The 23,605-nt window shown below is 36.0% G+C and overlaps 6 protein-coding genes and 1 long non-coding RNA gene across 9 annotated transcripts; 3 read left to right on the top strand and 4 right to left on the bottom strand.

Annotated features, from left to right (window-relative positions):
• Nucleotides 1-22: 22 nt before the first annotated feature.
• On the bottom strand, nt 23-1,047 carry LOC17891893 (DNA-directed RNA polymerases II and IV subunit 5A). Its single transcript, XM_006296601.1, has 4 exons — nt 847-1,047; nt 470-655; nt 255-368; nt 23-148 (listed from the first exon to the last, which is right to left on the bottom strand). The coding sequence occupies exons 1-4, from the start codon at nt 1,045-1,047 to the stop codon at nt 23-25; spliced, it is 627 nt and encodes a 208-aa protein (XP_006296663.1).
• Nucleotides 1,048-1,550: 503 nt separating this feature from the next.
• LOC17891730 lies at nt 1,551-2,472 on the bottom strand. The gene is made up of 2 exons (XM_006298671.2): nt 2,207-2,472; nt 1,551-2,062 (listed from the first exon to the last, which is right to left on the bottom strand). The coding sequence occupies exons 1-2, from the start codon at nt 2,388-2,390 to the stop codon at nt 1,785-1,787; spliced, it is 462 nt and encodes a 153-aa protein (XP_006298733.1). The 5' UTR covers nt 2,391-2,472; the 3' UTR covers nt 1,551-1,784.
• A 2,521-nt stretch (nt 2,473-4,993) lies between these two features.
• LOC111831670 lies at nt 4,994-6,514 on the top strand. Of its 2 annotated transcripts, none has more exons than XR_002834791.1 (2): nt 4,994-5,232; nt 6,244-6,514. It is a non-coding gene; the product is annotated as an uncharacterized LOC111831670 (long non-coding RNA). The 2 variants fall into 2 exon arrangements; XR_002834790.1 differs by having other exon boundaries at nt 4,994-5,243.
• Nucleotides 6,515-7,297: 783 nt separating this feature from the next.
• LOC17890914 (phylloplanin) lies at nt 7,298-8,482 on the bottom strand. Its single transcript, XM_006298440.2, has 2 exons — nt 8,120-8,482; nt 7,298-7,819 (listed from the first exon to the last, which is right to left on the bottom strand). Exons 1-2 carry the CDS (start codon nt 8,403-8,405, stop codon nt 7,536-7,538), a joined length of 570 nt encoding a protein of 189 aa, XP_006298502.2. The 5' UTR covers nt 8,406-8,482; the 3' UTR covers nt 7,298-7,535.
• A 1,708-nt stretch (nt 8,483-10,190) lies between these two features.
• On the bottom strand, nt 10,191-14,216 carry LOC17893925 (protein pleiotropic regulator PRL2). Its single transcript, XM_006297494.2, has 17 exons — nt 13,979-14,216; nt 13,868-13,892; nt 13,487-13,595; nt 13,124-13,205; nt 12,922-12,987; nt 12,630-12,714; nt 12,413-12,505; nt 12,270-12,333; nt 12,075-12,160; nt 11,871-11,972; nt 11,684-11,767; nt 11,507-11,567; nt 11,342-11,408; nt 11,180-11,257; nt 10,960-11,024; nt 10,745-10,822; nt 10,191-10,557 (listed from the first exon to the last, which is right to left on the bottom strand). Exons 1-17 carry the CDS (start codon nt 14,107-14,109, stop codon nt 10,385-10,387), a joined length of 1,449 nt encoding a protein of 482 aa, XP_006297556.1. The 5' UTR covers nt 14,110-14,216; the 3' UTR covers nt 10,191-10,384.
• A 258-nt stretch (nt 14,217-14,474) lies between these two features.
• Nucleotides 14,475-16,110, top strand: LOC17890918 (translationally-controlled tumor protein 1). Its single transcript, XM_006298632.2, has 5 exons — nt 14,475-14,598; nt 15,082-15,155; nt 15,258-15,386; nt 15,506-15,663; nt 15,762-16,110. The coding sequence occupies exons 1-5, from the start codon at nt 14,571-14,573 to the stop codon at nt 15,877-15,879; spliced, it is 507 nt and encodes a 168-aa protein (XP_006298694.1). The 5' UTR covers nt 14,475-14,570; the 3' UTR covers nt 15,880-16,110.
• Nucleotides 16,111-18,082: 1,972 nt separating this feature from the next.
• Nucleotides 18,083-23,318, top strand: LOC17893183 (kinesin-like protein KIN-13A). Of its 2 annotated transcripts, none has more exons than XM_023785768.1 (14): nt 18,083-18,310; nt 18,400-18,484; nt 18,620-18,848; nt 19,254-19,475; nt 19,768-19,947; nt 20,063-20,164; nt 20,314-20,391; nt 20,640-20,721; nt 20,818-20,980; nt 21,212-21,541; nt 21,719-21,937; nt 22,029-22,575; nt 22,712-22,777; nt 22,869-23,318. In XM_023785768.1, the coding sequence occupies exons 3-14, from the start codon at nt 18,660-18,662 to the stop codon at nt 23,049-23,051; spliced, it is 2,361 nt and encodes a 786-aa protein (XP_023641536.1). In that variant the 5' UTR covers nt 18,083-18,310; nt 18,400-18,484; nt 18,620-18,659; the 3' UTR covers nt 23,052-23,318. The 2 variants fall into 2 exon arrangements, with proteins under 2 accessions (XP_023641536.1, XP_023641535.1); XM_023785767.1 differs by having other exon boundaries at nt 18,607-18,848.
• The last annotated feature ends 287 nt before the right edge of the window (nt 23,319-23,605 follow it).

Genomic DNA, 23,605 nt, shown 5'->3' with positions numbered 1-23,605 from the left:
AAATCATTGTAAGAAAATTTGGTTATACAACATAGCGATAAGTAACATAACGACCAGAGGTTTCACTCAGACGTGTGATCTTCACGACTTCGCCACGTTTTAGTCCAAAGTATCTTGCGATTGGATCAGTGACGTGAATCTTTGGAAGCTATAAATAACATTAACACACAAAAGAATTCCAAACTTTTTAATTACACAAAACACTAATTAATAACAATACTTCTTTGTATGTGGAAAAAAACTACAAGTTAAACCTGGTTCTCTTTGACTGTGTATTTCTCCAGAAAAGTAACCTTCTCTTCACTAGTAAGAGCTTGATGCTCAGGCACAAAAACATGTTTGTTTACATTCATTAGCAATTCCCCTTCCTGAACCAACATTTAATTAATAGTACTCAATCATATATGGTCTAGGACTTTGAGATATCAAGAAGAGAAGATTAAAAAACAAAAGTGTTTATTCGAATTACCTGGAAAACTTCAATATGAAATTTTGGATAGATTTCACCAATAGAAAGCTGAGCAAAGCGGGAAAAGTCCTTAATATCTTGCACCACCAGAATTGCTCTGAAAACATTATCTGATTTCAACTTGCTCGTGTACTTCTTCATCTCCGCAACTCCAACTTTGGGTCTTTTAGGGAAGAATATATAGAGCTACGTACACAACAGCGATCAAGACAAGAGAAAGAGTTCAAACACAGTTAAATCATATATGTTTGCTTTTTATTAGAAGTTATATTCTATGCAAATACCAAAATTATATATAAACAAAAAAATAGTATATATATATATATATATATCCGGCCAGGTACAAGCAAGCTTCTCATATTATATGTAAATGGTACCTTATCATTGTCATCGTTCTTCTTAGCTTTGAGAGTAACAAGAGCCTTCCTATTCATATTTTCTCCATATTTCTCAATAAACTCTGCTAGACTCATCGTAATATCCGAATCCGCGATAGAGTAGCCACGATCTTTGAGCATCTGCATCAATGTCCTCCGGACTAGGAACAGTTTTTTAATCTCTTCGTCCGTTAGCTCCATATTCTCACCAACTAATCACACTGCCTTGTTACGTTCAGCTATTAGTTTCCACAGGAAAATCAGTACGCAAAATTTAGCTATCCAAAAAAAAAAAAAAAGGATAAACATAGTTGAAGACGAAAGAGTTCGATGAATCATTAAACTGAGGGGATTAGCACCGCTGGAATTTAGGATATAGAACACAAAAGGATCAGAGAGAGAGAGAGAGAGGGAGAGAAGCACGTACCAAAGATATGCAAATTAGCCAAGGGAGATAGATGTCGGCTGCAAAACCCTAAGAATTCTGGATATATATTTATTATGGGCTCTTTTTTTTTTTTCTTTCTAGTTAACGTAGGTAAGTCGGTTTGATGAAGTTGCCAAAAAAACAAATTGTACTTAAAGTCTTAAATATGATACTCGATGCCAAAAAAAAGAAGGGGAAATTAGATATATGTTCGCATGCCACTTTTAACAAATTTCTAATTATCTTTAAACATATTTATATTCGACGACAGGGATTATACAGAAATAAAGGGAAATTATTTGTTACATTTTATTATAGCATTATACATGCAAATTGACATGGAAACAGAAGTTACAATAGCTTTTATTTTAAAGACTGAGACATAAACTTGACCTTATTGATGCATACGCAAACAAACGTAGAGAGATGGTCATGACACAAAACACAAAGCACAAGGGAAATACACGGTAACCGAACATAAAGTATATAGTTTAGCTTAGTTCGGAATCAGTTAAAGTGTGGGGATAAAGCCACTTGGGACGAGAGGGACTATGTTGAGGATGCCGGATACGAGGCTGCCGACGGCCATTAACGGGGAGATGAGTTGTCCGACGGAAGGGAGGGTGGCGTTGCAGCTAGCGCGAGGGGTTGGGACGACGACACGACAACCGCTGAGGAGTGCGGGAATCGAAAGTGCGCCTGTAGAAAGCGTGAATATTCCGGCAACGTTAGTAGTCGTTTGCGACACGACTGTGTTTTGGCTTCCGCACTGGAGCTGGACGATCGCATCTGTTCATTTGTTTACAGCATTAGATTAAGTATATTATATATAGGTCCATGCATGCATGTGCATGTCAACAAAGAGATCATAATATTCACATAAGGATAAAATTTATAATTATGTGAATCTATCTATCATCTAATTAAACTTACTAGCGAAAGCCGGAGTGGTAGAAGTGCCATTGAGAGGGGCGCCATTGACAGTGCAAGATAAAAGCCCAGTGACAAGGGGGAGGTTGAGAAAATTTGGTAACTGAGCCATAGCCATTGGAGACACCACAATGAGACACAACAAGACCAATGAGAATGATATGTGTTTGTTCTTGATAATTGCCATCTTTTTGGATTACTATAGACAATTGTATATGAAACTGTAGCTAGAGTAGAGAGAGCAAATATTTTCTTTGTGTTGCTTTGGGTTTGGATGTGATAAACTAATGTCTCATGCACCTCTATTTATAGTACAAGTTTTATAGATCTCTCGATCCCCTCCTATTTAATTAATTACTTTGCTCTTATATTATTTAGATGAAATGCGTTTACTTTTTTTCTGCACCATGCAACCCAAAAAAAAGAAAAATCTTTTTAAAACGTATCTCCATATATAGGGTTTATATATAGTAGCTGGTGAACCCGGATCCTGGAATGTAATTAGTTTCAATTGTGTTTAACATTCTATTTTATGTTACTTTCCTCCACATTAATTATACTGTATATATGGTTTATACCATTAAAGATAACAACAACCTGAGTCTTCCATAGTAGTATTTCACCAAAAAAAATCTTGAAGTTCAAATACCAAAATACCATACGATAATCGATAACTTAAATTAAGAATTATATATACCGTATCTATGATTAAAATTTTAATGATTTTGCCATTTTCTGTTTCTATTTTGTCTTCATTGTTTTTTATATATATCTCTCTTTCAGTGCTGTTTATTATATATACTAATAGGAAATGCTGAAAAAGTCGTAGTATAGACAGATAAATGCTTTTGAAGGTAAATGTATAAGAGAAAACATTATGATGCAAAGATGTATAAAATCTCGAAGTTTTTTTTAATAAGATTGATTACTGAAAACTCGAACCCACGAGACACAAGGTGATTAAAGAGGTGGCTCTGGAAAGAAAGACACGATGACATTGGGCTACACTTTTAATTATCTTTAAATGGATATATCCTATGTTAAAGTTTTGGTTCTAGAAAAATATATATACTGTAGTGTATCCTTAAATAAAATGACACCCAAATCTTAGTGAGGGGGGTCTCCTACCTATAGTATTGATTTTCTTTCCCTCTTGTACATATAAAAGAAAACCTTAACCAAGTAGACTCTTGATAAAGAGAAAATCCACCAGCCATCTTAGCTTATGTATTAGTTTGGTCCATGTGCAATCTTTTCGTTTATTCTCCAACTTTGATCAAGTTGCATATATTAGTCGTATCTCGATCAAGTTGCCTTAAAAGGTAATTTCTCAATTCATATTATCTTCTTTTCTTTGTATATATATTTGTTAAATTTTGCAGGGGTTTTTTTTCTTTTCTTTCTAGGGGTTTGCTATTGAAGAAAGAGTCATTTCGATCTTCATGGACTCTTGTAGTTTCAATCAATTGTGTCAAAAGTATATCGCGACTGGTACGGTCACTTGGATCCGTCTGGATGGAAGCTTATACAAACATTGGTTCCAATTAACCTTTAGTAACATGAAAACTAAAATTTCACCGGCATTAAAAAAAAACGGCCAATACTATGCAACGCGATTATGATCCAAATATAAACAATATATAGTATTGTAAAAATCTTTATTACAGGCTTACACACATACAACGAATATCGGTAAAATTCATGCATCAACGACTAATGCAATTTAACTAGAACTTATTACTTATATTAATGAGTGTAACAGTGTTAGTCAAATTGTTAATTAGCATTACGTCATTATGTTTTAAACAAATTAGTGATATATATATTCTTCTCTAGTGTATGTTTTAAACAAATTATTTATATGTATCCCAAATAAGATCTCTTCCACTCATGCAGCCGGTGAGCCTTTTACATTTGTATATGCTCAAACAAACTTTATTGGGCTCAATAAAATATAATATTCCTAAAGTAGCCCAAAGAAAATTAGACTGCATGATCACTGGCTGCATGAGTGGAAGAGAACTGATTTGGGCCAACAACTATTTAAGGTGCTTCATACTTTGAATTTTTTTTGATGTTTTTGTTTCAAGTATAAACCAATAATACTAACTACTACAAGAGAAGGATAAGTGGGCTAGTGGTTCTCACTTCTGTTGCCTTCTCACCAAATCCGGGTTCGAGTCCGGTCCCTCTCAAAGAGAGACGTATAATTTGTAATGATGACAAAAAAAAAAAAAAAAATACTGACACTACAAGATCACTCTTATATCCAAATCATCACAAACGCCATTGTTTCTTGCTGAGAGGAAGCAAAATACATCTTTAGAAAACTTGAGACTTTCTAATCCTTTTATTTTTTTTGGGTCATAGGACTTTCCAAGCCTTTTAATTAGATCCTTAAACTAAATTTCGTTTGAGCTACAATGAGATCCTCGGAGGGAAAACTTGTACTTTATCTGGTTGGGGTTCAAGAATGGCACAAATGACCTCATCATAGCTTACATCTTAACTCTCATAGTCAGAACCTCGTATAGTCAGTTTTGTTGTCATAGACTCAGAGATTTCACGAGAAGCATCTTTAGACCAGGATTATCGGTCGTATCTTAGGAAGAATTAGGCAAAATCTTAACTTTTTCTGATTTAAATTAAATCTAAAATGATGCATAAACCTAAGATACGTCTTTTAAGTAAGAGGCCCATTTGGCTCTAAGAGACGGTACGTGGCGTATTATTATTGGTCGAAGAGAGGAAAAAAAGTAAAACAATACGCTTTTGTCTATTCTATTCCTCTCCCTCTCTCTTGACACGATGGTGAAGAACTCTGGCGATGAAGATGACGATTCAATATCAATCTTCGATCCACCTCCTTATATGTCCTCAAACCGACCAACCGGAGTGATTTAACCATCTTCAGCGAGGCGGGATTGCCACGGCTACGAGGAGGAGGTGATATCGGCGACGAGGAGAAGCTAATACCAGCTGAAGATCTCCAATTTTTCAACAAATCGGATTTAATCTTTCTGAAATCGGTACACAACTAGTATGAATCTCTTTCTCTCTGCATGTTCGATTTATTATTGTTTGATTTGTTTCATTGATTGATTTGGGAGAATTTGGGTAAGAGTTTACATCAATTACTCCGATTTAATCCGACTTTTGTGTATATATCTTTTTATTAAAATCTACTCCTCTTACTTGGTTATAGGAAAGTACTTGTGATAAATGTATTTGTGTCTTTGTGTTGTGTGTATACTTGTATGTGCATTGGAAATTATGATGCATATATACAAATGCACAAGTAAAAACAAACAAAATAGAAAGTGAGATCAATCAAGTCACAAACCTTAGCGTAGGCTGTGTAGTGACCACCACCAAGTCCACCGCAATGATTACTAAAGTCATATAGTTCATACATATATGACTGGCCATTCTTGTTTCTCACGTACTTGCTCAAGTCTAAATCGTGAATTGGGAAATTCACAAAGATGTCATTCTTGTTCTTCAGATATCTGCTATACGTGAACCGTTTTAAATAGAACACAAGAATATCTGGCAATTTCCAAAGGTCTAGCTTTTTGTTCTTGTCTATGTTCTTTGCAGCTTGGACAAAACCTGGTTCAAAATGGTGAGTAAGAAGGTCAAAACTAAAACCTTGAAATGAATAAATCAGCTTATGCAATTTCATTGAGGAAGAACTAAAAACCAAAGCTTATTAGGGAGATTTTGCTTTTAATTGCTTATGTTTGAATCTCTTGTTTATGTTTCAGTTTTTGTTTGTCTTTCTTTTTGTGTTTAGTTTGTGTTTATGACACAAACAATGTAAGTTTCTGTTTATGGTTTGTTTTATATGTGTAATGATGTTTCTGTTTCAATTAGTTTGTGTCTTTGTGTCATTCTCTGTAAACAACAAAAGAAGAGTGTGTCTTTATGTCATATGCTAAATGATGTTTATGTTTCAATTACTTTGTGTTTATATGTCATTATGTCATTCTCTGTAAACAATTACTTTGTATCTTTATATCTTTATGTCGTATGTGTAGGTTCACGTGAAAGGACTTTGGTTTACGGACACCACAAGGACACAACAAGAGACAAAGCTTGTGTATGGTTCACAGACACCACAGTTGGAGACAAAGCTTCAAATCTATTTACTTTGTATCAACGATACTCGAATGTTTTGCTATAAATATGACATTCTCTCATTTGTTCTTACGGAGTCTTTAAGTCATTCTCTTTAACTCTTTCTCTGTTACTCCAAAAATACTTTACTGTTTTACAAAGTCTTTAAATCAAACTCATTCACCAAACTCATTCAAACTAATTCACCAAACTCATTCAAACTCATTCACCAACCCAAATCTTCCTATATTCTCTTTTGTTCTTACAAACTCATTCACAAAAAAAAATCCAAACCAAATCTTCCTTTAATTCATTTTTTTTGTGCTTACAAACTCATTCACCAAAAATCCAAACCAATTCTTCTTTTGATTCATTCTCTTTTCTGCTTACAAACTCAAAACAAAAAATTCAAACCATTCTTTAATTCATTCTTTCTTAAGTCCAAAAACAATTACAAAATTTTCTAAATTGCAATAATTATTAACTTTTCAAAAATTAAAAATTTTAATTTAAATTCATTTTTTAATTTTTTTTCCTAAGAACCCTAAAATTAAGAGTCTACCATTAAAGTTACCTAAAAACTAAAAAGAAAAATACAACTCTTAACTATTAACTTTTCAAATTTAATAATTAATTATTCCTAAAAGCTAAAACTAAGAATCTATTGATAATCATGCTCTTATATGCGTATCATGCGATCTAATTCTTAAGGTTTAAACAGATCTAGAATTTTTGTCATTTTCATTAATCGGAGCAAAATTTTAGACTATGTTGAATAGTTGTTTCTATATACTCCATCTCCATGATATTTGTGTTGTAAATGATGCATGTTTAAAAAAAAAAAAAAAAAAAAATTGGATGCATGTTGTTTACCCAATACGTATACGCATTGCATATTATGTTTACCCCAATACGTATACTCATTCATTTAAAGGATATGAAGTTATGAAAATACACATATTGAGCATTGAAACATACATACTGAAAAGGGAAATTGTATATATAATTTCACAAAAGCATTATACATGTAAGAACCTGGAAACAACACTAATTATAACAGAAGACTTTTGAAGTTTGAGACATAAGTATAGACCTTATTCATGCATACGCAAGGAAACGTAAAATGGCCATGATCACACAAAACATATAACAGAAGGGAAACACACCACAACCGAACATAAAGAACGTATGTATAATATATAGTTTGGAATCATCAGTTAAGGAGATTGAAGCCGGCAGGTATGATATTGACGATTCTGAGGAGGCCGGAGAGGCTGCTTCCGATCATAGTTAACTGTGAGACGAGGCTGCCGACAGAAGGGAGTTCAGCGTTACAGGTGGAGAGAGGGGTCGTGACGACGACCCGACAATCAGTGAGAAGTGTGGAAAGCAACATCTGAACTGCGTCTGTAGGAAGCGAGAATAATCCGGCAGCGTTCGTGGTCGCAGTTGAAAGGACTCTGTTTTGCCTTCCGCACTGGAGCTGAACTCCTGCATCTGTTCGTTTGCAGTATTAGGATTAGTCTACATATATTATGACATATATATATCAAAACAAACATGCATGTGGATATATACATATATATAGAGTAAACATGCATGTGGATATATATGTGATTTAACAAAACATTTATAATAAAACCGTTTTTGTACATGTTACTGGATCATTTGTATGATTGTATCTGTGTTACATCATCTACAACAAAACCCACATGGTTAACAGAACCAAGGCAATTTTTTGTTGGGCGGGTTTTGCATGATTGATTTAAGTTGAATATAGAAGAGTGGAAAGCTTACTAGCGAAAGCAGGAGTAGAAGTGCCATTGAGAGCACCATTGAGAGAGCAAAAGACAACCCCGTTGATATTGGCGAGACTGAGAAGACCACCAACAATACCACCAACAAGACCACCAAGGCCACCCGAGCCACCAAGACCACCAGAGCCACCAAGAAGACCACCAAGGCCACCAGAGCCACCAAGTAGACCACCAAGACCAAGCTGAGCCTTAGCCATTGGCGATACCACAATGAGAAACACCAAGATCATTGAGAAAACCATGTGTTTGTTCTTAAACATTGCCATGTTTGTAGGGTTACTAAAGAAAAGTTTATATGGAACTAAAGAGTAGAAAGTAAATGCTTCTCTTGTGTTTGTGTTGGTTTTAGTTTTGGATGTGATAGTGTCTTCCCCATGCAGCACTATTTATAGAACAAGTTTTATAGATCTTGCCCCTCCTATTGTTTTTGCTATTTTGTATATAATTTTGAAGTCTCTAATGATGCGTTTGCTTTACTATACGATTTTATAATCTAATTAAGTGAAAACGTCCCTGGTTTGATCATTAACCCTGATGGCCGGATCCTAAAATGTAAATTCACTTATGTACAAAACATCTCTTTTATCCTAGAATATCCAAGCAATATTTTGAAGCTCCTAATTAGAATCTTAGGCTAATGAAGACTAGCTGTCGTGTATTAATAAAAACCGATGTTATAGTACTATCATCTCATATCATCATGCGTTCAAATGCTATTATAATCTTTGCATTTCCAAACTGCACATGTCGTAATTGGTTGCATACAAACTCATATATATGCATGATGTTGTGCTATAAACTTCAAGAATTCGCACATGTAGTCACACTCGCATAAAAGGTATCATCGGGTAGTTTAATCAATAACGAATACAATATGTTCCCTCTTTACTAATTAGTCACAGAAAATTCATACCATTAGAAACAATATATGTATAACAACTGGAGTATTCCTATATATGATCATCGATAACTTAAGAGATATGTAATGTAATGAATAATCTTCTCACTGGTTTTTCCGGGAGTTTTTAGCAAGTTTTGAGAGAAGAAAAAACATAATAACCTCTACATTGATTAACATGATTTTAACGAAAAAGTACATGAGTTTATGATAATAAAAGGTAATGATAACTTAGTTAAGTGACACATATTTTTGAAGTTACGTTAAAACTAGATGAACAACCATTTTAATGCAAAACTATATAAACTGTCGTCTAGTTTTACTTTTGAAGATTAGTCGAGAGACCGAACTCGCAAGGTAAAGAGACAGATCAAGAAAGAAGGACAAAATATTGGACTACAGTTTTGTCTTTAAATGTATCCTGAAGTTTTGGGTCAAGAATAAGATATGGTGAGTCCAATTTTTTCAAAGTCCAAATCCAACAATTTGCATCATTGAGTGGTCTTAAGTCTTAACCCTTAAACCCCATCTCATATAGTGGGGCTCTCCTATAGATTTGGCTTATTTTTTCCTCCTTAATTATTTTTTATTATATATAAACAAATCAAAATTACACAAGTCGACTCTTGATATAAGGAGATAAGAGAAAACACACCACCCATTTTGTGTTATAGATTGGTCCATGGAACCTATTGTATGTTTTGTTATCTTCGACTTTGAGTTGGATCGCTTGATAACAAAGAGTTATCTCATATGTAAATGTGAATGTATCTTATGAATGAATTCTTTACTAAACTCAGCAGGACCAGAAGAAGATTCATCCACATCGTGATTAGTCGTATTTGCCTTCAAGTTGCCCTCTTGGTAACGGTAAAATGCTCAAAAATCGTTTGATAGACACCACATATACAAAATCCTAAGATAGCCAATCAGGAGTTTACTAATATGTAAAAGTAGTAACTAAGAAACTCAAGTAATTGCTATTATGGTTTATCATCACAAATAATCATGTAAGTTTCTGAGACTCTGGTAAGTTTCAGAAAGATTCTATAAACTGAAATGTGTCAAACAAAATTTCGTATTTAACTCGGCCATAATCTTTTGTGAATCAAGCTCAAATGCCATTGTCCACACCCCCTTCCAAAATGATAGCTACACTCATGTAAAACTACAAGTTAATTTAACAAAGCCACTACAGTGCTGTTTTTTACCTCATCTATATTGAAGCTTCAATATATATATATAAACAAGGGGTTCTATCCAGTAACAGATTTTGGTGACATTAGTGATTATTCTGACTTTGAATTTTGAGTTTACAAAAGTGTAATTAAGAGAGAGAAGCCTTAATTAGTAGCGCCTGATATCTCTCGGAGGTTTAAAGTTGAGAGGATGAGTTTCAGGAGTTGCATTTTCATCTTCCTTCCACATCTTTATTGTCTTGTCTACCTCACATGTTACCAGCCTTGAACCCGTCTTATCATAACATGCGGCATATATACCAGCTTCACTCTCCAGCGAACCTAACCATGTAAAATGATACAAGACACCATTACTAGCAATCCTTGAGATTTATAACTTTTTTCACTTCTTCAAAATTGAGAGCTTCTTTAGCTCCAAAGAACTAATCATAAACCTCTAAGACTTTTACGTCTTAACTTTTTAAGGGACACAAAGGTAAAGGATTTAAAAAACAGTTTAAGGGCATACCGGGTTGTACAATAGTTTCTGCCTGTTGGAAATTGTGGCCACTCTTCCAGTCCCAGAACCATAAGCTTCCTTTATCACCTTTAATTGAACAAAGACCGGAACATGTTAGTTCAGATAATGAGGTTGGGTAGATCAAATGTGGTAGGAAAGATGATTACAAGTATCAGTGTTTGCCCATAGCTATCAAAGAAAGGGATGTGGAAATAAATTAATACCTCCTGTGACCATTACACCATCCTCGTTCACAGCTACTGCGTTAATTATGTCTTTCTGCTGAGAACTGCTCCGTCAGAAAAGATAACACAAAAACAAATCAGAAAACTTCTATCTCCACTTGGTTAAGAAATATTATCTTGCCATTGCCTGGAAGATGTAAGAGAATGGATTAAGACTCAAATAACTAACTACAACTTTACAAGGGTTCCAGAAACTTACAGCATGTTGTGGCAAAACTCTCCCTTAGGAAGGCTAAATTTCTTGATGTTGTCAGCTGATGCAGAAACAAAAGCATTCCTGAACAAAACAGGAAGATACATTGAAAAGGATGCATTATTATACAGAACTCTAAGATTGAAAAAGCAAGAAAAGTCTTCTTACTCTTTTGGATGGGGCACCATTGTTCGGACAGTGCTCTTATGATTCGTTAGAGTTGCCATCGTTGTGCCTGATTACAATATATTTGTTAGCGAAACCCTGCATACAAGAAAAGCTCGAGAGGAAGGGAAAGTAAAAGTTCAAAAGATTATTAAACAAAAAGTATACCATATCGGAGGTCCCAAAATTTGATGGTTGAGTCATGAGACCCGGTAACAACTTGTGGGTCCTGCAACATCAAAGACACAGTGAGTTCCATATCCCAACATCTTATTATATGAGACATAGCAGTAGATTACAAGAACACTATGTGATAGCATAAAGTAAAGATGATATGCGACGCACAGTTGGGCAGGTGAAAACAGAAAAAACATCCGCGGTATGTCCTGAGAGTGCAAAAATTTGCATCTTCGTACGGATATCCCATACCTATAAGCATAAAACAATATTTTGACAGCAGGCTCAGCAACTTAACATCAAAAGATACATAGGCTTATAAACACATGATACATATTTTTAGTAAATTTCTTACCCTGCAGACACTGTCTCGCCCTCCAGTTAGTAAAACATCTAGAGTTGGATGAAGAGCTAAACAGTAGACGCCATGCAGATGACCATGATAAGATCGAATAACCTATCAAAGAAAATTTCCAAAAACATTGGATATCAGAAGTTCAGATCAGGAAAGGAGTTATCAATTTACAGATGAGATGGAAATCCATCATCAAGTTCTAACCTTATTTTGCTCAAGGTCCCAGCATTTGACTTGCTTGTCATCACCAGCAGAAATCATATAGGTATGTCTATTGCTTACAGCGAGGCCTGTGAATGAAAAATTATATAAGCTTAGAGAGTCGAAAGTTGTACATTTGTATTTTTCTACAACACTATTAATAAACTAACGGAGGGGAATAAAATATGAAAGTCCAACCTCGTACTTGCCCAATGTGTCCAGTAAGTGTGAGCTTCAGAACTCCAGTCGCTACATCCCATATCTAGTGAACATGAGCCACATAAGCAAAGTCAGCAAGAATCATAGAGTTGAAGTAGAATTCCATAGAGTTGATCAGTTACCTTGATGGTGCGATCAGCTGAACCAGTGCAAAACCATTCATTACTTGGGTCAAACGCAACAGATCTGACCCAACCCAAGTGTCCCTGGATCACCTGTTACAGAAAAAAATGCATCAACTCGTATGAACATTAAGTACTCTCTTGACGTAGAGCTACATATTTAGCTTATATATTATATCCATAAGATGCAGAAACGCTACTGTACTCCATATCTTACCCTGTAATTCTTCCATGGTGCATGCCACTCTGGACGGGGCCATCTACTAGATCTTCTCTCCATTAAAAAAGTAGTTGACAGATTTCTGTAACACATTGAGGGGAAAAGAAAAAACAATGAGAAACAGCAAAAATTGATACAACAATCAGAGGTTTTTAAGGTTACATTTGCCAAATGACTACGAACAACTGGTAACACCTCATCTCTTTTTTATACCACCTAGGAATCGCAATCTAGCTGCAATGTCATCATAGAGAGCTCATAAAAGAAGAAAAAGGATGCAGCACAAAACCTTTCAGATGAGGATCCAGATGCAGGAAGAATCGCAATGCTTTTGCCTGTGTAAGCAGTATTGTTCCTTCAATTCAAGAGTCATCACGTAAGTAGAGCATTTGTCACAAAGACAAGACATCAAAAACATTCTTGAGACAGTATTAAACTCACTATACTAACTATATGGATTAGTCACATTCCAAAGGAAAAGGTAAACTCACAAGTCACTTCGCGGTAAAGTTGGACCAACAACTAAAGCTTTCTCTGTTGTGCCTTTCCGAAGTTCCTTGGACTTTTCAGGCCCTGCAGAGCAAATAATTTGGTCTTTCAGAACAAGAAACCATAATGCTGAAAGAGGCTACAAGATTACACTAACAGGGGTTTTTAGTGCAGTAGACGTTTGTTTCCTTAGAAGAAATGTAACTGAAACTTTTTTTCCAATCCTAATTATAGACATGCACATGAATGAAGCTCACAACAAATATAAATAGATGTGGTAAACATAAGGGCAAGAAATGTCAGGAAAACTAGAAAATAAGAAACTAGATTCGTCTCACACCAGGGAAAACAGTTAAAAGAACTACCTGGACGGGCAAGGGCATTTGATGGAGCCGTCTTTTCACTGTTATGGTCAGCACGGCGTGTAGGCTTACTTGCAGGTTCTAGTTCTACGCCTCCAAATGCAACTTGAACCTATACAAGAAACCTCCAAGTCATTGACAACATCTTACTAAAGAAGAGGGTAATAGGCTAGAAAGCACGCAAACTCAAACAATCATAACTGATAAGAAGAATCTAACGCCAGATCATATATACAGCTACAAACCTGATAAGACAGAAAAATGTCTTGAATGATCAATTTACACATTGTAAAAAACTCAAATTTGAAGCTAAAGCACACTTGAATTGCCAAAATTCTGATATAATCGAACCAAACCAAACAAAGAAGCAAACAGATTCCGTACCTTATGGCAGAGCCGGATTTTTTTGCTGCGATACAGAGAAGAAGAATCGTCAATACACAAAATTTTGAAAAATTTCGAGAAAACGAGACACTGCAAGCTAAACTCATAAACCTTTCAGGATCAGGCGGAGGAAATTGGCCATGGAGGGGAGCGAAAAGATCAAGAGCTCGTTTAACAGATTTGAGACTGAGCTTTTTCAGCGACTGTGGTTCGACCTCGGCGTTCAAACCCACCATCGTCATCTTTCTCACTTGGTTAGGGTTCTACACGAACGCTCAGAATCAGAGACCCGAGAGAGACGAAGAGAAAAGAGGGAAACGTACGAAAAATTAACCCGACCCGATCTGAACTTTATTTATATGTAACCCTACACTCGGATCCCCACCCGTTTCCCCAAACCCGACTCGTCAACCGTTCTCGGGTCGGTTAATATATATTTCCTTTTTTATACTTAAAAAAAAAAGGAAAGGGTAAAATAGAAATTTAGAAAAAAGTAAAGTCTAATATGGTAAATTACTCGGGAATTTTATTTCCTGTGTCTGCATCTCCAGGGAAAACCCTACGCCTATAGTAATGAGTATAAATATCAAAGTTATATCATTGTTTTAGAACCCTCTCGTCGCTGCGTCTCTCTCCCGCAACCTTTACTATTCGTTTGATTCACATCGATCGGAGAGAGAGAGCTAAAAATCAATAAGCGACCATGTTGGTGTACCAAGATCTTCTCACCGGTAAGCTCAATTGTTCAAATCTCGTCTTGATTTCTTTTGTATTTATCGATCTATTTCTTACGATTTGGGATAATGGTGATATTGAATTGAGATTTCGTTAGATCTGTGTTTGTATCTTACGTTTTTCGTTAATTTTCAGCTCTTTGAATCGGTAATTCTAATCATAGGGGTGTAATTTCTGTAATTTGGTTGGATCTATGATTGATTTGTATATGTATTTTATCCCTGATTGTGGTTGTATAGATCGAGCTTACTATATGGTTGTAGATTTGATACTAGGGATTGTTTTCGATAGTTTAGATACTTAATTAGTTCAAATTTCGCTGGAAGTTATTGTGATGACAGTTTTTTCTGTATTTTGGCTAATATTCTCAATTTTAGAGTCACTGGATTGGTTCAGCTGCTACTTGTATATGTGATCTTATACTAAATATATTGAATTAGTATGAGTAATGACTGAAGATTTTGTTATATTGATTTCAGGTGATGAGCTTCTGTCCGACTCTTTCCCTTACAAGGAGATTGAGAATGGAATCCTTTGGGAAGTTGAGGGAAAGGTTAGTGACTTAGTGTAATCAACGAAGTTGCAAGTTTTGTTTTGAATCTGTTATCTTTTTGTTTTCCTGTTCTAAGTGGGTTTTATTCTTATTATTATACAGTGGGTTGTCTTGGGAGCTGTAGATGTTAACATTGGTGCCAATCCATCTGCTGAAGAAGGTGGTGAGGATGAGGGTGTTGATGACTCTGTCCAAAAGGTTGTTGACATTGTCGACACCTTCAGACTTCAGGTTGGTTTTTTGTCTGCTTCTTTTAATCACATAGTAATTTTTGTATCTCTGTTTACCAAATGTATTTTCCTGTAGTATCTTTGTTCTGATCCGAGAGGTCTCATTTTGTGTTGATATAGGAGCAACCAACTTATGACAAGAAGGGATTCATCGCTTATATTAAGAAATACATCAAGCTTTTGACACCCAAGCTCAGCGAGGAAGAGCAAGCAGTCTTCAAGAAGGGTATTGAGGGAGCTACCAAGTATTTGCTCCCCAGGCTCGGTGACTTCCAATTGTAAGTTTCCCCAATGTGTCATATATCTCATTTATGGTTATGTTGTTTTGATATATTTTGAAATCTCATGTATGGTTATGTTGTTTGATACAAAACAGCTTTGTTGGGGAGGGGATGCACGATGACAGCTCTTTGGTCTTTGCTTACTACAAGGAGGGTGCAACAAACCCAACATTTTTGTACTTCGCACATGGTTTGAAGGAGGTCAAGTGCTGAGAGAGAAGCTCTCGTCGGGTTACTGTGGTCGGTCGCAGCAGCTCTCTTAAGTTTATGTTTCTTCGCACATTGTCTTGTGTTTCGTCGTTGTTCCCTATTAAAAGATTACCTACAAGTTTGCTTTTATCTTCTGTGTTTTGAAGTCTTTTAAGTTATTTTATCCAACAAAACAACGGTTTCAGTTACTATTTAGTTGAATTTTGGTCGTTACTTTATGGGTTGTTTGGTGTCACATCTCTTCTTCAGTTTGCTTTTATCATTTGGGCGTGGGTTACTTATCTCAGGCCGAATCTCGAGGCAAGCTAATATAAAAGTCCTAAAATATTTAGATTCAGATCCTATGGATGCTGCTAATTACCAACAGGTTATTTTTACTCTTAATTACCAACAGGTTATTTTTACTCTTTGGAACTTTAATCATTCCTCTCAACTAAATGGAATATGCTCTTGTATGTTCCCTTTGACATTTTTGAAGACTGTGATGTATTGTATCGTTTTTTCCGACTAAATATGGTAAAGAGACATCATCATAGGCATGTCATCACTCCACGTATGTCTTCTGCTATTCAGCAAGGATATTATTATCTCACGTGCACTCGTGCAGTATCTGTAACTATTTAGAGCTCTGTCCTCCTGTTTATTTTTGGTTGCGGCTTGTAAGACAAATCTCAACGGTCGTAATAAAAATGTATGTATGTGTGTTGTTTAACTTTTGCTATCAGCGTATATATATGCTTGATTCTTTACTACGTTACAACTGCTGTCCAATTCACTTACATAAACCATTTTTTGGTTTATTATGACTCAAAATAAGTTATCCGCGAGAATTACGTAGAGAGTTAGCTGCGTGAATTGCTCAACAACATAGATAATATAAGTATCTAGTTATATTAATGTTGTTTGTGTATACTATATGTGGACAAGAGGACAACCAAAAATGCGTTGGTACGTATTGTGTCTCACGTAAAAAGGAAACGTGATTTGGTCGGTTTTGACGTTGCTCCAACTCCCTTTGTATCTAACGTATTTAAAACCAGTCTCATATTTTTGGTTGGTCCTTTCGTTTTAGCTTTACACTCTTCAACATTTTTTTTTTAAAAACACACTTGACAAATTACAAAGTCGATACTAGTATATTCACATGGCCCATTGGCCATTTGTTAATCGTAACAAAGGAGGTATCTGGATCCATCTACAGCTGCACAAAACTAGAGACCAATGTTGTTAGAACGGATTACAGTATATATAAAGGAAAAGCTCCTTTCGTACTGGTTTATACTTGATTACTTAAAATCAGGAATCGTTTAGATCCAAATGCTTTAGGCTAAAGCAATAGCTTTTTTGATTCAAAAGGAAGGAACCCACAAGCTGTATTTGGCCCACTTCTCTACTTTTGCATATTCTTCTTGTTCGTATATTATTTAGGATTATTATTAACACAATTTACATAAACTAGTATGTTAGCTTTTGATAAACACTCTCTCACACACACGTATATATTCGTTCATATAAACAGTTCAAAATTCAAAACCGCGATACTTGTTTAGATGAAAAATGAAAAACATTTAAAAAAAAAAAGCAATATAAGAACACTGAGATAGGATTTAAAAATAGTGTATTAACAATTCCAAAAGTTGTGGAATTCATGTCGAGAAAAACTAAATGTCATTTTCCTCGGATAGTTTCAAATTTCATTTCTCTATTTTACTAAAGAAATGGTCCAAAGTCCAAACCAGCATCATCAGATACTATATAAAGTAGCTGAAATCTCAAAATACACATAGCGTATTAATCCAACAATGTAATTAGTGTATGTATAATAAACCCATCAATGTTATGCAAATATGGTCAAATTAGGAATGATATGATTCAAGATGAGAAAATCTATTCTTTATTATATGTCATGACCATGGTGTGTGTATATGTCATTGTGTCATGATCTCAGCCAAAAGAAAAAAAAACAATAGTTTATCAACACTTTTATATAGAACGAGAACATACAAGACCGTTCATAGAAGAAGATCGTGTAAACTTGTTTCAAAATGTTTTGGACTAAATAGCAAAAATAAAAAAGTAGGACAAATCGGTGAACGATTCTGAAATTAAAGGGGGTTCTAACTGTCACTTTTTAAAAAGTTTTAGACGCCTTGAACTTTTTATTTTATTGTTTGTGTCTTATACTTTGTCAAATCCTCTTCAACGCCCTCTCTCTCTCTCTCTCTCTCTCTCTCTCTCTCTCTCTCTGCGCCTAACGTCGCTTACGGAGAAGACGAAAATCTTGAACAGAGCTCTGTCCAACGCTAAACGACGAGCACCGCTTAGGGTTCTTCTTCACTCGTCGGATCTGATTTGTATTTTCGGGATTTTTTTTTTTTTTCAGATCACAGATCTCTTATCCAATCGTTGCGTTGCGTGTCTTCGTTTCCCTCTGGTAATCATTACTACTTCCGTCTTTTTAGGGGACTCTTGGTCGATCTCCTTCTCCGCTTCTCTGATTCAATCTATTTGGTTGAATTTCAGATTCCCAAGGAAACTGAAACGAGTTGGAAGCTCCTCTACTCTTACGCTTTCATGTTTTGTGTTCAATCCGAATCCTCCCCACATTGTGAGTTTCCCCTTCGATTGAATCTAATCTGGGATTTTTGATTTCTGTTTCGATTCGGAAAGTTTATTCTTTTTTTTTTGTTTGTAACAAATGGGGGATTCTGGTTTTTTGTTTGGATGAAGAGTTGTTCTTCAGATCTCCCAAGTTGGCTCCTCAAAAAAGATCGCAGCGCCACATGGGCGGCCAAATGCAGCAGAGCAATGCTGCGGCTGCGACGGCGCTATACGATGGGTCTCTACCCGCAAATGACGCAGGAGATGCAGTCATGGCTCGGTGGCTTCAATCCGCTGGCTTGCAGCATCTGGCGTCTCCCGTTGCTTCTACAGGCAATGATCAGCGTCATCTCCCAAACCTTCTCATGCAGGTACTTATTTTCCCTGCTTCTTTGTTTCTCTACTCTTCCATTATCTTGCATGCCCTTTTTATTTTCCGTAATCCGTATGTACTCTACTATAGCTTGTAAAGTGTGGCAATTTTGTATTAGACACAGATTGCCAAGTTTCGTTAGAGCTTTGGTTCGCTGAAATACTGTGGTAGGAGTGTAGGATATAAGTCATAATGCATCTCAAGGAGAACTTGGATATTGCTTGGCCATTTATATGTGAATGTGATTACGTTAGATGTTTGCTGCACGGTTATTAGTAATCTCTCTTCCGATTGGTCAGTTTTTCTGCTATAGATTTTCTTTTGCGTGGTTCTTTATTGTAATTTGCGCGGACGGGGTTCTGATATTTGAAGCCTCATTTGTGGTGTTTACGGTATCTGCTAGGGTTATGGAGCACAGACTGCTGAAGAGAAACAAAGACTGTTCAAACTAATGAGAAATCTCAATTTTAATGGGGAATCGACTTCTGAATCATATACGCCAACTGCTCAGACATCAGCAGGTATGCCGTCTTCGGAAGGATTTTTTTCACCTGAGTTCAGAGGTGATTTTGGAGCTGGATTATTGGATCTTCATGCAATGGATGATACAGAGCTTCTATCTGAGGTATGTTTGAAGAAGAACTAGTGCAAAGACTATTCATATTTACACATTAGTGTCCATGGAGAACAGAAAGCTCATAAATTCATCAGATTGTCTGTTCTATATGACATCCTGGTTGTCATACTGTTTTTCCAATCTTACATCGCCATATTGAGTCCCAACTAATCATTGGCTTTGTGCGCATGCAATCTATCTGCGAGACTTCTGTTTGCTAGTTCTTAAAGAAAGTGATTATCCACGTGAAAGTTATCAACTCATTGATTTTGTGATATGTCACTTTCCTTCGTTTTTGCAGCATGTGATTACTGAACCCTTTGAGCCGTCACCTTTCATGCCTAGTGTTAATAAAGAATTTGAAGACGATTTTAATTTGCCAGCTAATCGTCAACAACGGCAACAGACAGATGCTGAACCTTTAGGTTCATTGCCTAAGAGTGAAAAAGAAAATAACAGTGTAGCCAAGATTAAAGTAGTGGTAGGTCATTCACTTGATCACTGACCTTTTTCCTTACTACTTGATTGTTTTATAAGCAACGTTCATTCTCACTAGGGATCATTGGAAACCATTTTTTGTTTTTATTTGTCTTTAGGTAAGGAAAAGACCTCTAAATAAGAAAGAAACAGCTAGAAAGGAGGAGGATGTCGTGACGGTATCTGATAATTCTTTGACTGTCCATGAACCCAAGCTGAAGGTTCGTGTGTATTCTTCATCGAAGATAACAATGGCATCCATGATTCAGTTGAACAACTGATCGATGGCATCCTGCTATAAAGGTCATATATTCTTTTCATTTAATATTTCTTTTCTGATATTGAACGAATCATAATTTTGTTGGTGCAGGTCGATTTAACTGCTTATGTAGAAAGGCATGAGTTCTGCTTTGATGCTGTTCTAGATGAGGATGTTTCAAATGATGAGGTAAGTTAATAAATGAATGTATTGGACTCTATATCAAAATCTAGAAGGAGTCATAATGCAACCTTGATCTGTGATACATTTATGATTTATGTCAAGGTCGCATACCTTATTGACCTATTAACTAGATCAGCATGTGGTTTCCCCCACCTCTTCTATCTAGATTGGATTGATGAATGGATACTTTCAGCTTCTTAAAATATACAGAAGCTTTATACTGCTTTGAAGTTGTTTGTTGTTCCCTTGAACAGGTGTATCGAGCCACAATTGAGCCGATAATTCCCATTATATTCCAGAGAACTAAAGCTACATGCTTTGCATATGGTCAAACAGGTATACTGATACTATTATTTTTTCTATAAGTTCCAGGTTTTAGATGATTATATAGTTTTATGCTTTCATGACCCTGATATGTTTTGCTTTATTCAGGTAGTGGCAAGACATTCACAATGAAACCACTACCCATACGAGCAGTTGAAGATCTTATGAGGTTGTTGCGTCAACCAGTATACAGCAATCAGAGGTTTAAATTGTGGCTCAGCTATTTTGAAATATATGGTGGAAAGCTGTTCGATCTGCTCAGTGAGAGAAAGTTAGTGTTCTTTCTTTTACTTATTTCTGTGAAATGTCATATTTGTTGAGAGGTTTTGTGTTTTTCTTTTCTTTTGGCATATACTAGCTTATAATTGTTCTTCAGCGTCAGTATACTGTAATCATTGGCGCTTTTCTTCATCCTTTCAGTTTTGATACTTTCCATTGTTGTCTACTACAATCGCAAATGCATGTTTACAACTGTCTAAATAATTCAGTTATTGCCGTATAGGAAACTTTGCATGCGAGAAGATGGCAGACAGCAAGTTTGCATTGTTGGCCTGCAAGAATATGAAGTTTCAGATGTACAAATTGTAAAGGATTTTATTGAGAAAGGAAATGCTGAAAGAAGCACAGGGTCTACTGGAGCAAATGAGGAATCTTCTAGATCACATGCTATCCTACAGCTTGTTGTAAAAAAGCATGTTGAGGTAAAAGACACTAGACGGAGGAATAATGATGGTAATGAATTGCCTGGGAAAGTTGTGGGAAAGATTTCGTTCATTGACCTTGCTGGCAGTGAAAGAGGTGCAGACACCACAGACAATGACCGCCAGACAAGGTAAAGATTCCCGTTTCCCCTGTGGTTGAGTATTGACCTACCACTAATGCGTAGATTAAAATTTATGCCTATTTTGGACTTGTTAGTATTGATGGAGTGGCACTTTGCTGCTTTTTACTTTAGGGCACCACACTTCAGATTTAATACTGTATAGTTTTCATGGTGGATTTTTCTTAGGATTGAAGGCGCAGAAATCAACAAGAGTCTCTTGGCTCTTAAGGAATGTATACGTGCACTGGACAATGATCAGCTACATATACCATTTCGTGGAAGCAAACTAACTGAGGTGCTCCGTGACTCATTCGTTGGAAACTCAAGGACAGTGATGATTTCTTGCATCTCCCCAAATGCAGGATCGTGTGAACATACCCTCAATACTCTAAGATATGCTGATCGGTATGTTTTGTACAAACTATTGCCTCTCTTGTAACAAATTCTCTATTTCACCTTCTCTTAAAGTGCTGTTGGCTATGTACCAAACAAACAGGGTCAAAAGTCTATCCAAAAGTGGAAATAGCAAGAAAGATCAAACTGCCAATTTAATGCCTCCGCTTAATAAGGATACTTTGTTGGTCTCAAATGATGTGGAAGATGTCTTCGAGCCCCCACAGGAATTGAATGTACAGGAAACCAGGAGGAGGGTGGTCGAGAAGGACAGCAACACTACATCAGGTATTGACTTCAGACAGCCTACTAATTATCGAGAGGAAAGTGGAATACCATCAATCTCAATGGACAAGGGAAGATCAGAGACGAACAGCTCTTTCGGTGGCTCCACTAGCCAGAGGAACCACTTGTCTTCAATTCCCCAAGAAACTTCAGACCGTGAAGAGAAAGTGAAGAAAGTGTCACCACCTCGTGGAAAAGGGTTGCGGGAAGAAAAACCAGACAGACCACAAAATTGGTCTAAAAGAGATGTCAGTTCATCGGATATCCCTACCTTGACAAACTTTAGACAGAGCACAAATGAAACCGCTTCGAGGCAATATGAAACTGACACTTCTCTTGATGAAAACATTGATGCACTGCTTGAGGTAAAATACTCACTTAAAACTTGAAACATGAGATGAACCTGTGAAATTGATTTGAAAGCAAATGTAGAAACTTATATGAATATTTCTGTTCATATCTTATCATAAGTTAATAATCACCAGCGCGTGATCTTTTCAGGAAGAAGAAGCCCTCATTGCAGCACACAGAAAAGAAATCGAGGATACAATGGAGATTGTTCGCGAGGTAAGTAAACATAGCTAAATGAATAAACTTACTGTAGATTAGATTAGTATGGCTTCGTTTGATTTTCGTTTATATATATATGGTTTATCAGGAAATGAAACTTTTAGCGGAGGTGGACCAACCAGGAAGCATGATAGAAAACTATGTGACGCAACTGAGCTTTGTGTTGTCTCGAAAAGCAGCAGGGCTTGTTAGTCTTCAAGCCAGGCTTGCTCGGTTCCAACACCGTCTCAAGGAGCAAGAAATATTGAGCCGTAAGAGAGTTCCTCGGTAGTTGGTATAAGAAGGAAAACCAAAAGGTGTGATGTTGTTTAAGTGTGAAAGTTGCTTTGTACGCAATGAATGAAGAAAAGAGTGAAGAAGTTTGGTTTTCAGTTTCAATTTTCAGAAAAGAAAAAAAAGCAAAAAAAAAAAAAGGGTGATCTCTTCTTTGTTACAAAGAATGACAGAAATGTCCTTCGTGTTAGTGAATTCGGGCATTTACTTTTACTTTTATTTTTTAATCGTTATTATAAAATTATTATACCTTTTGTGTTTCGTATTTTTCTATATCCTTTGGTAAACAACTAATGTGAATTAAAAACTCTATTCTCAAACAACTGAAAATTATTATCATGTAAATTATTTGAGTGATCCATATAATAATATTAAAAAGGGAAAAATCATATGTCTATAACAACAGTTACGGTATCTAAAGTGACAAACAATGAAAAGACAGGTGAAAAGCTCCAAAAGGCCAACAGGATTATGTAGCCCAACTAAAAGGCCTTGGCCCACCATATTACTGATCACGTGACATGCCTTTTCCACGATTGCAATATAAGAGCC

The sequence above is a fragment of the Capsella rubella genome, unplaced genomic scaffold (genome assembly GCF_000375325.1).
Source record: "Capsella rubella cultivar Monte Gargano unplaced genomic scaffold, Caprub1_0 scaffold_3, whole genome shotgun sequence".
Lineage (NCBI taxonomy): Eukaryota > Viridiplantae > Streptophyta > Magnoliopsida > Brassicales > Brassicaceae > Capsella > Capsella rubella.
This window is presented reverse-complemented; position numbering and strand designations above follow the sequence as displayed.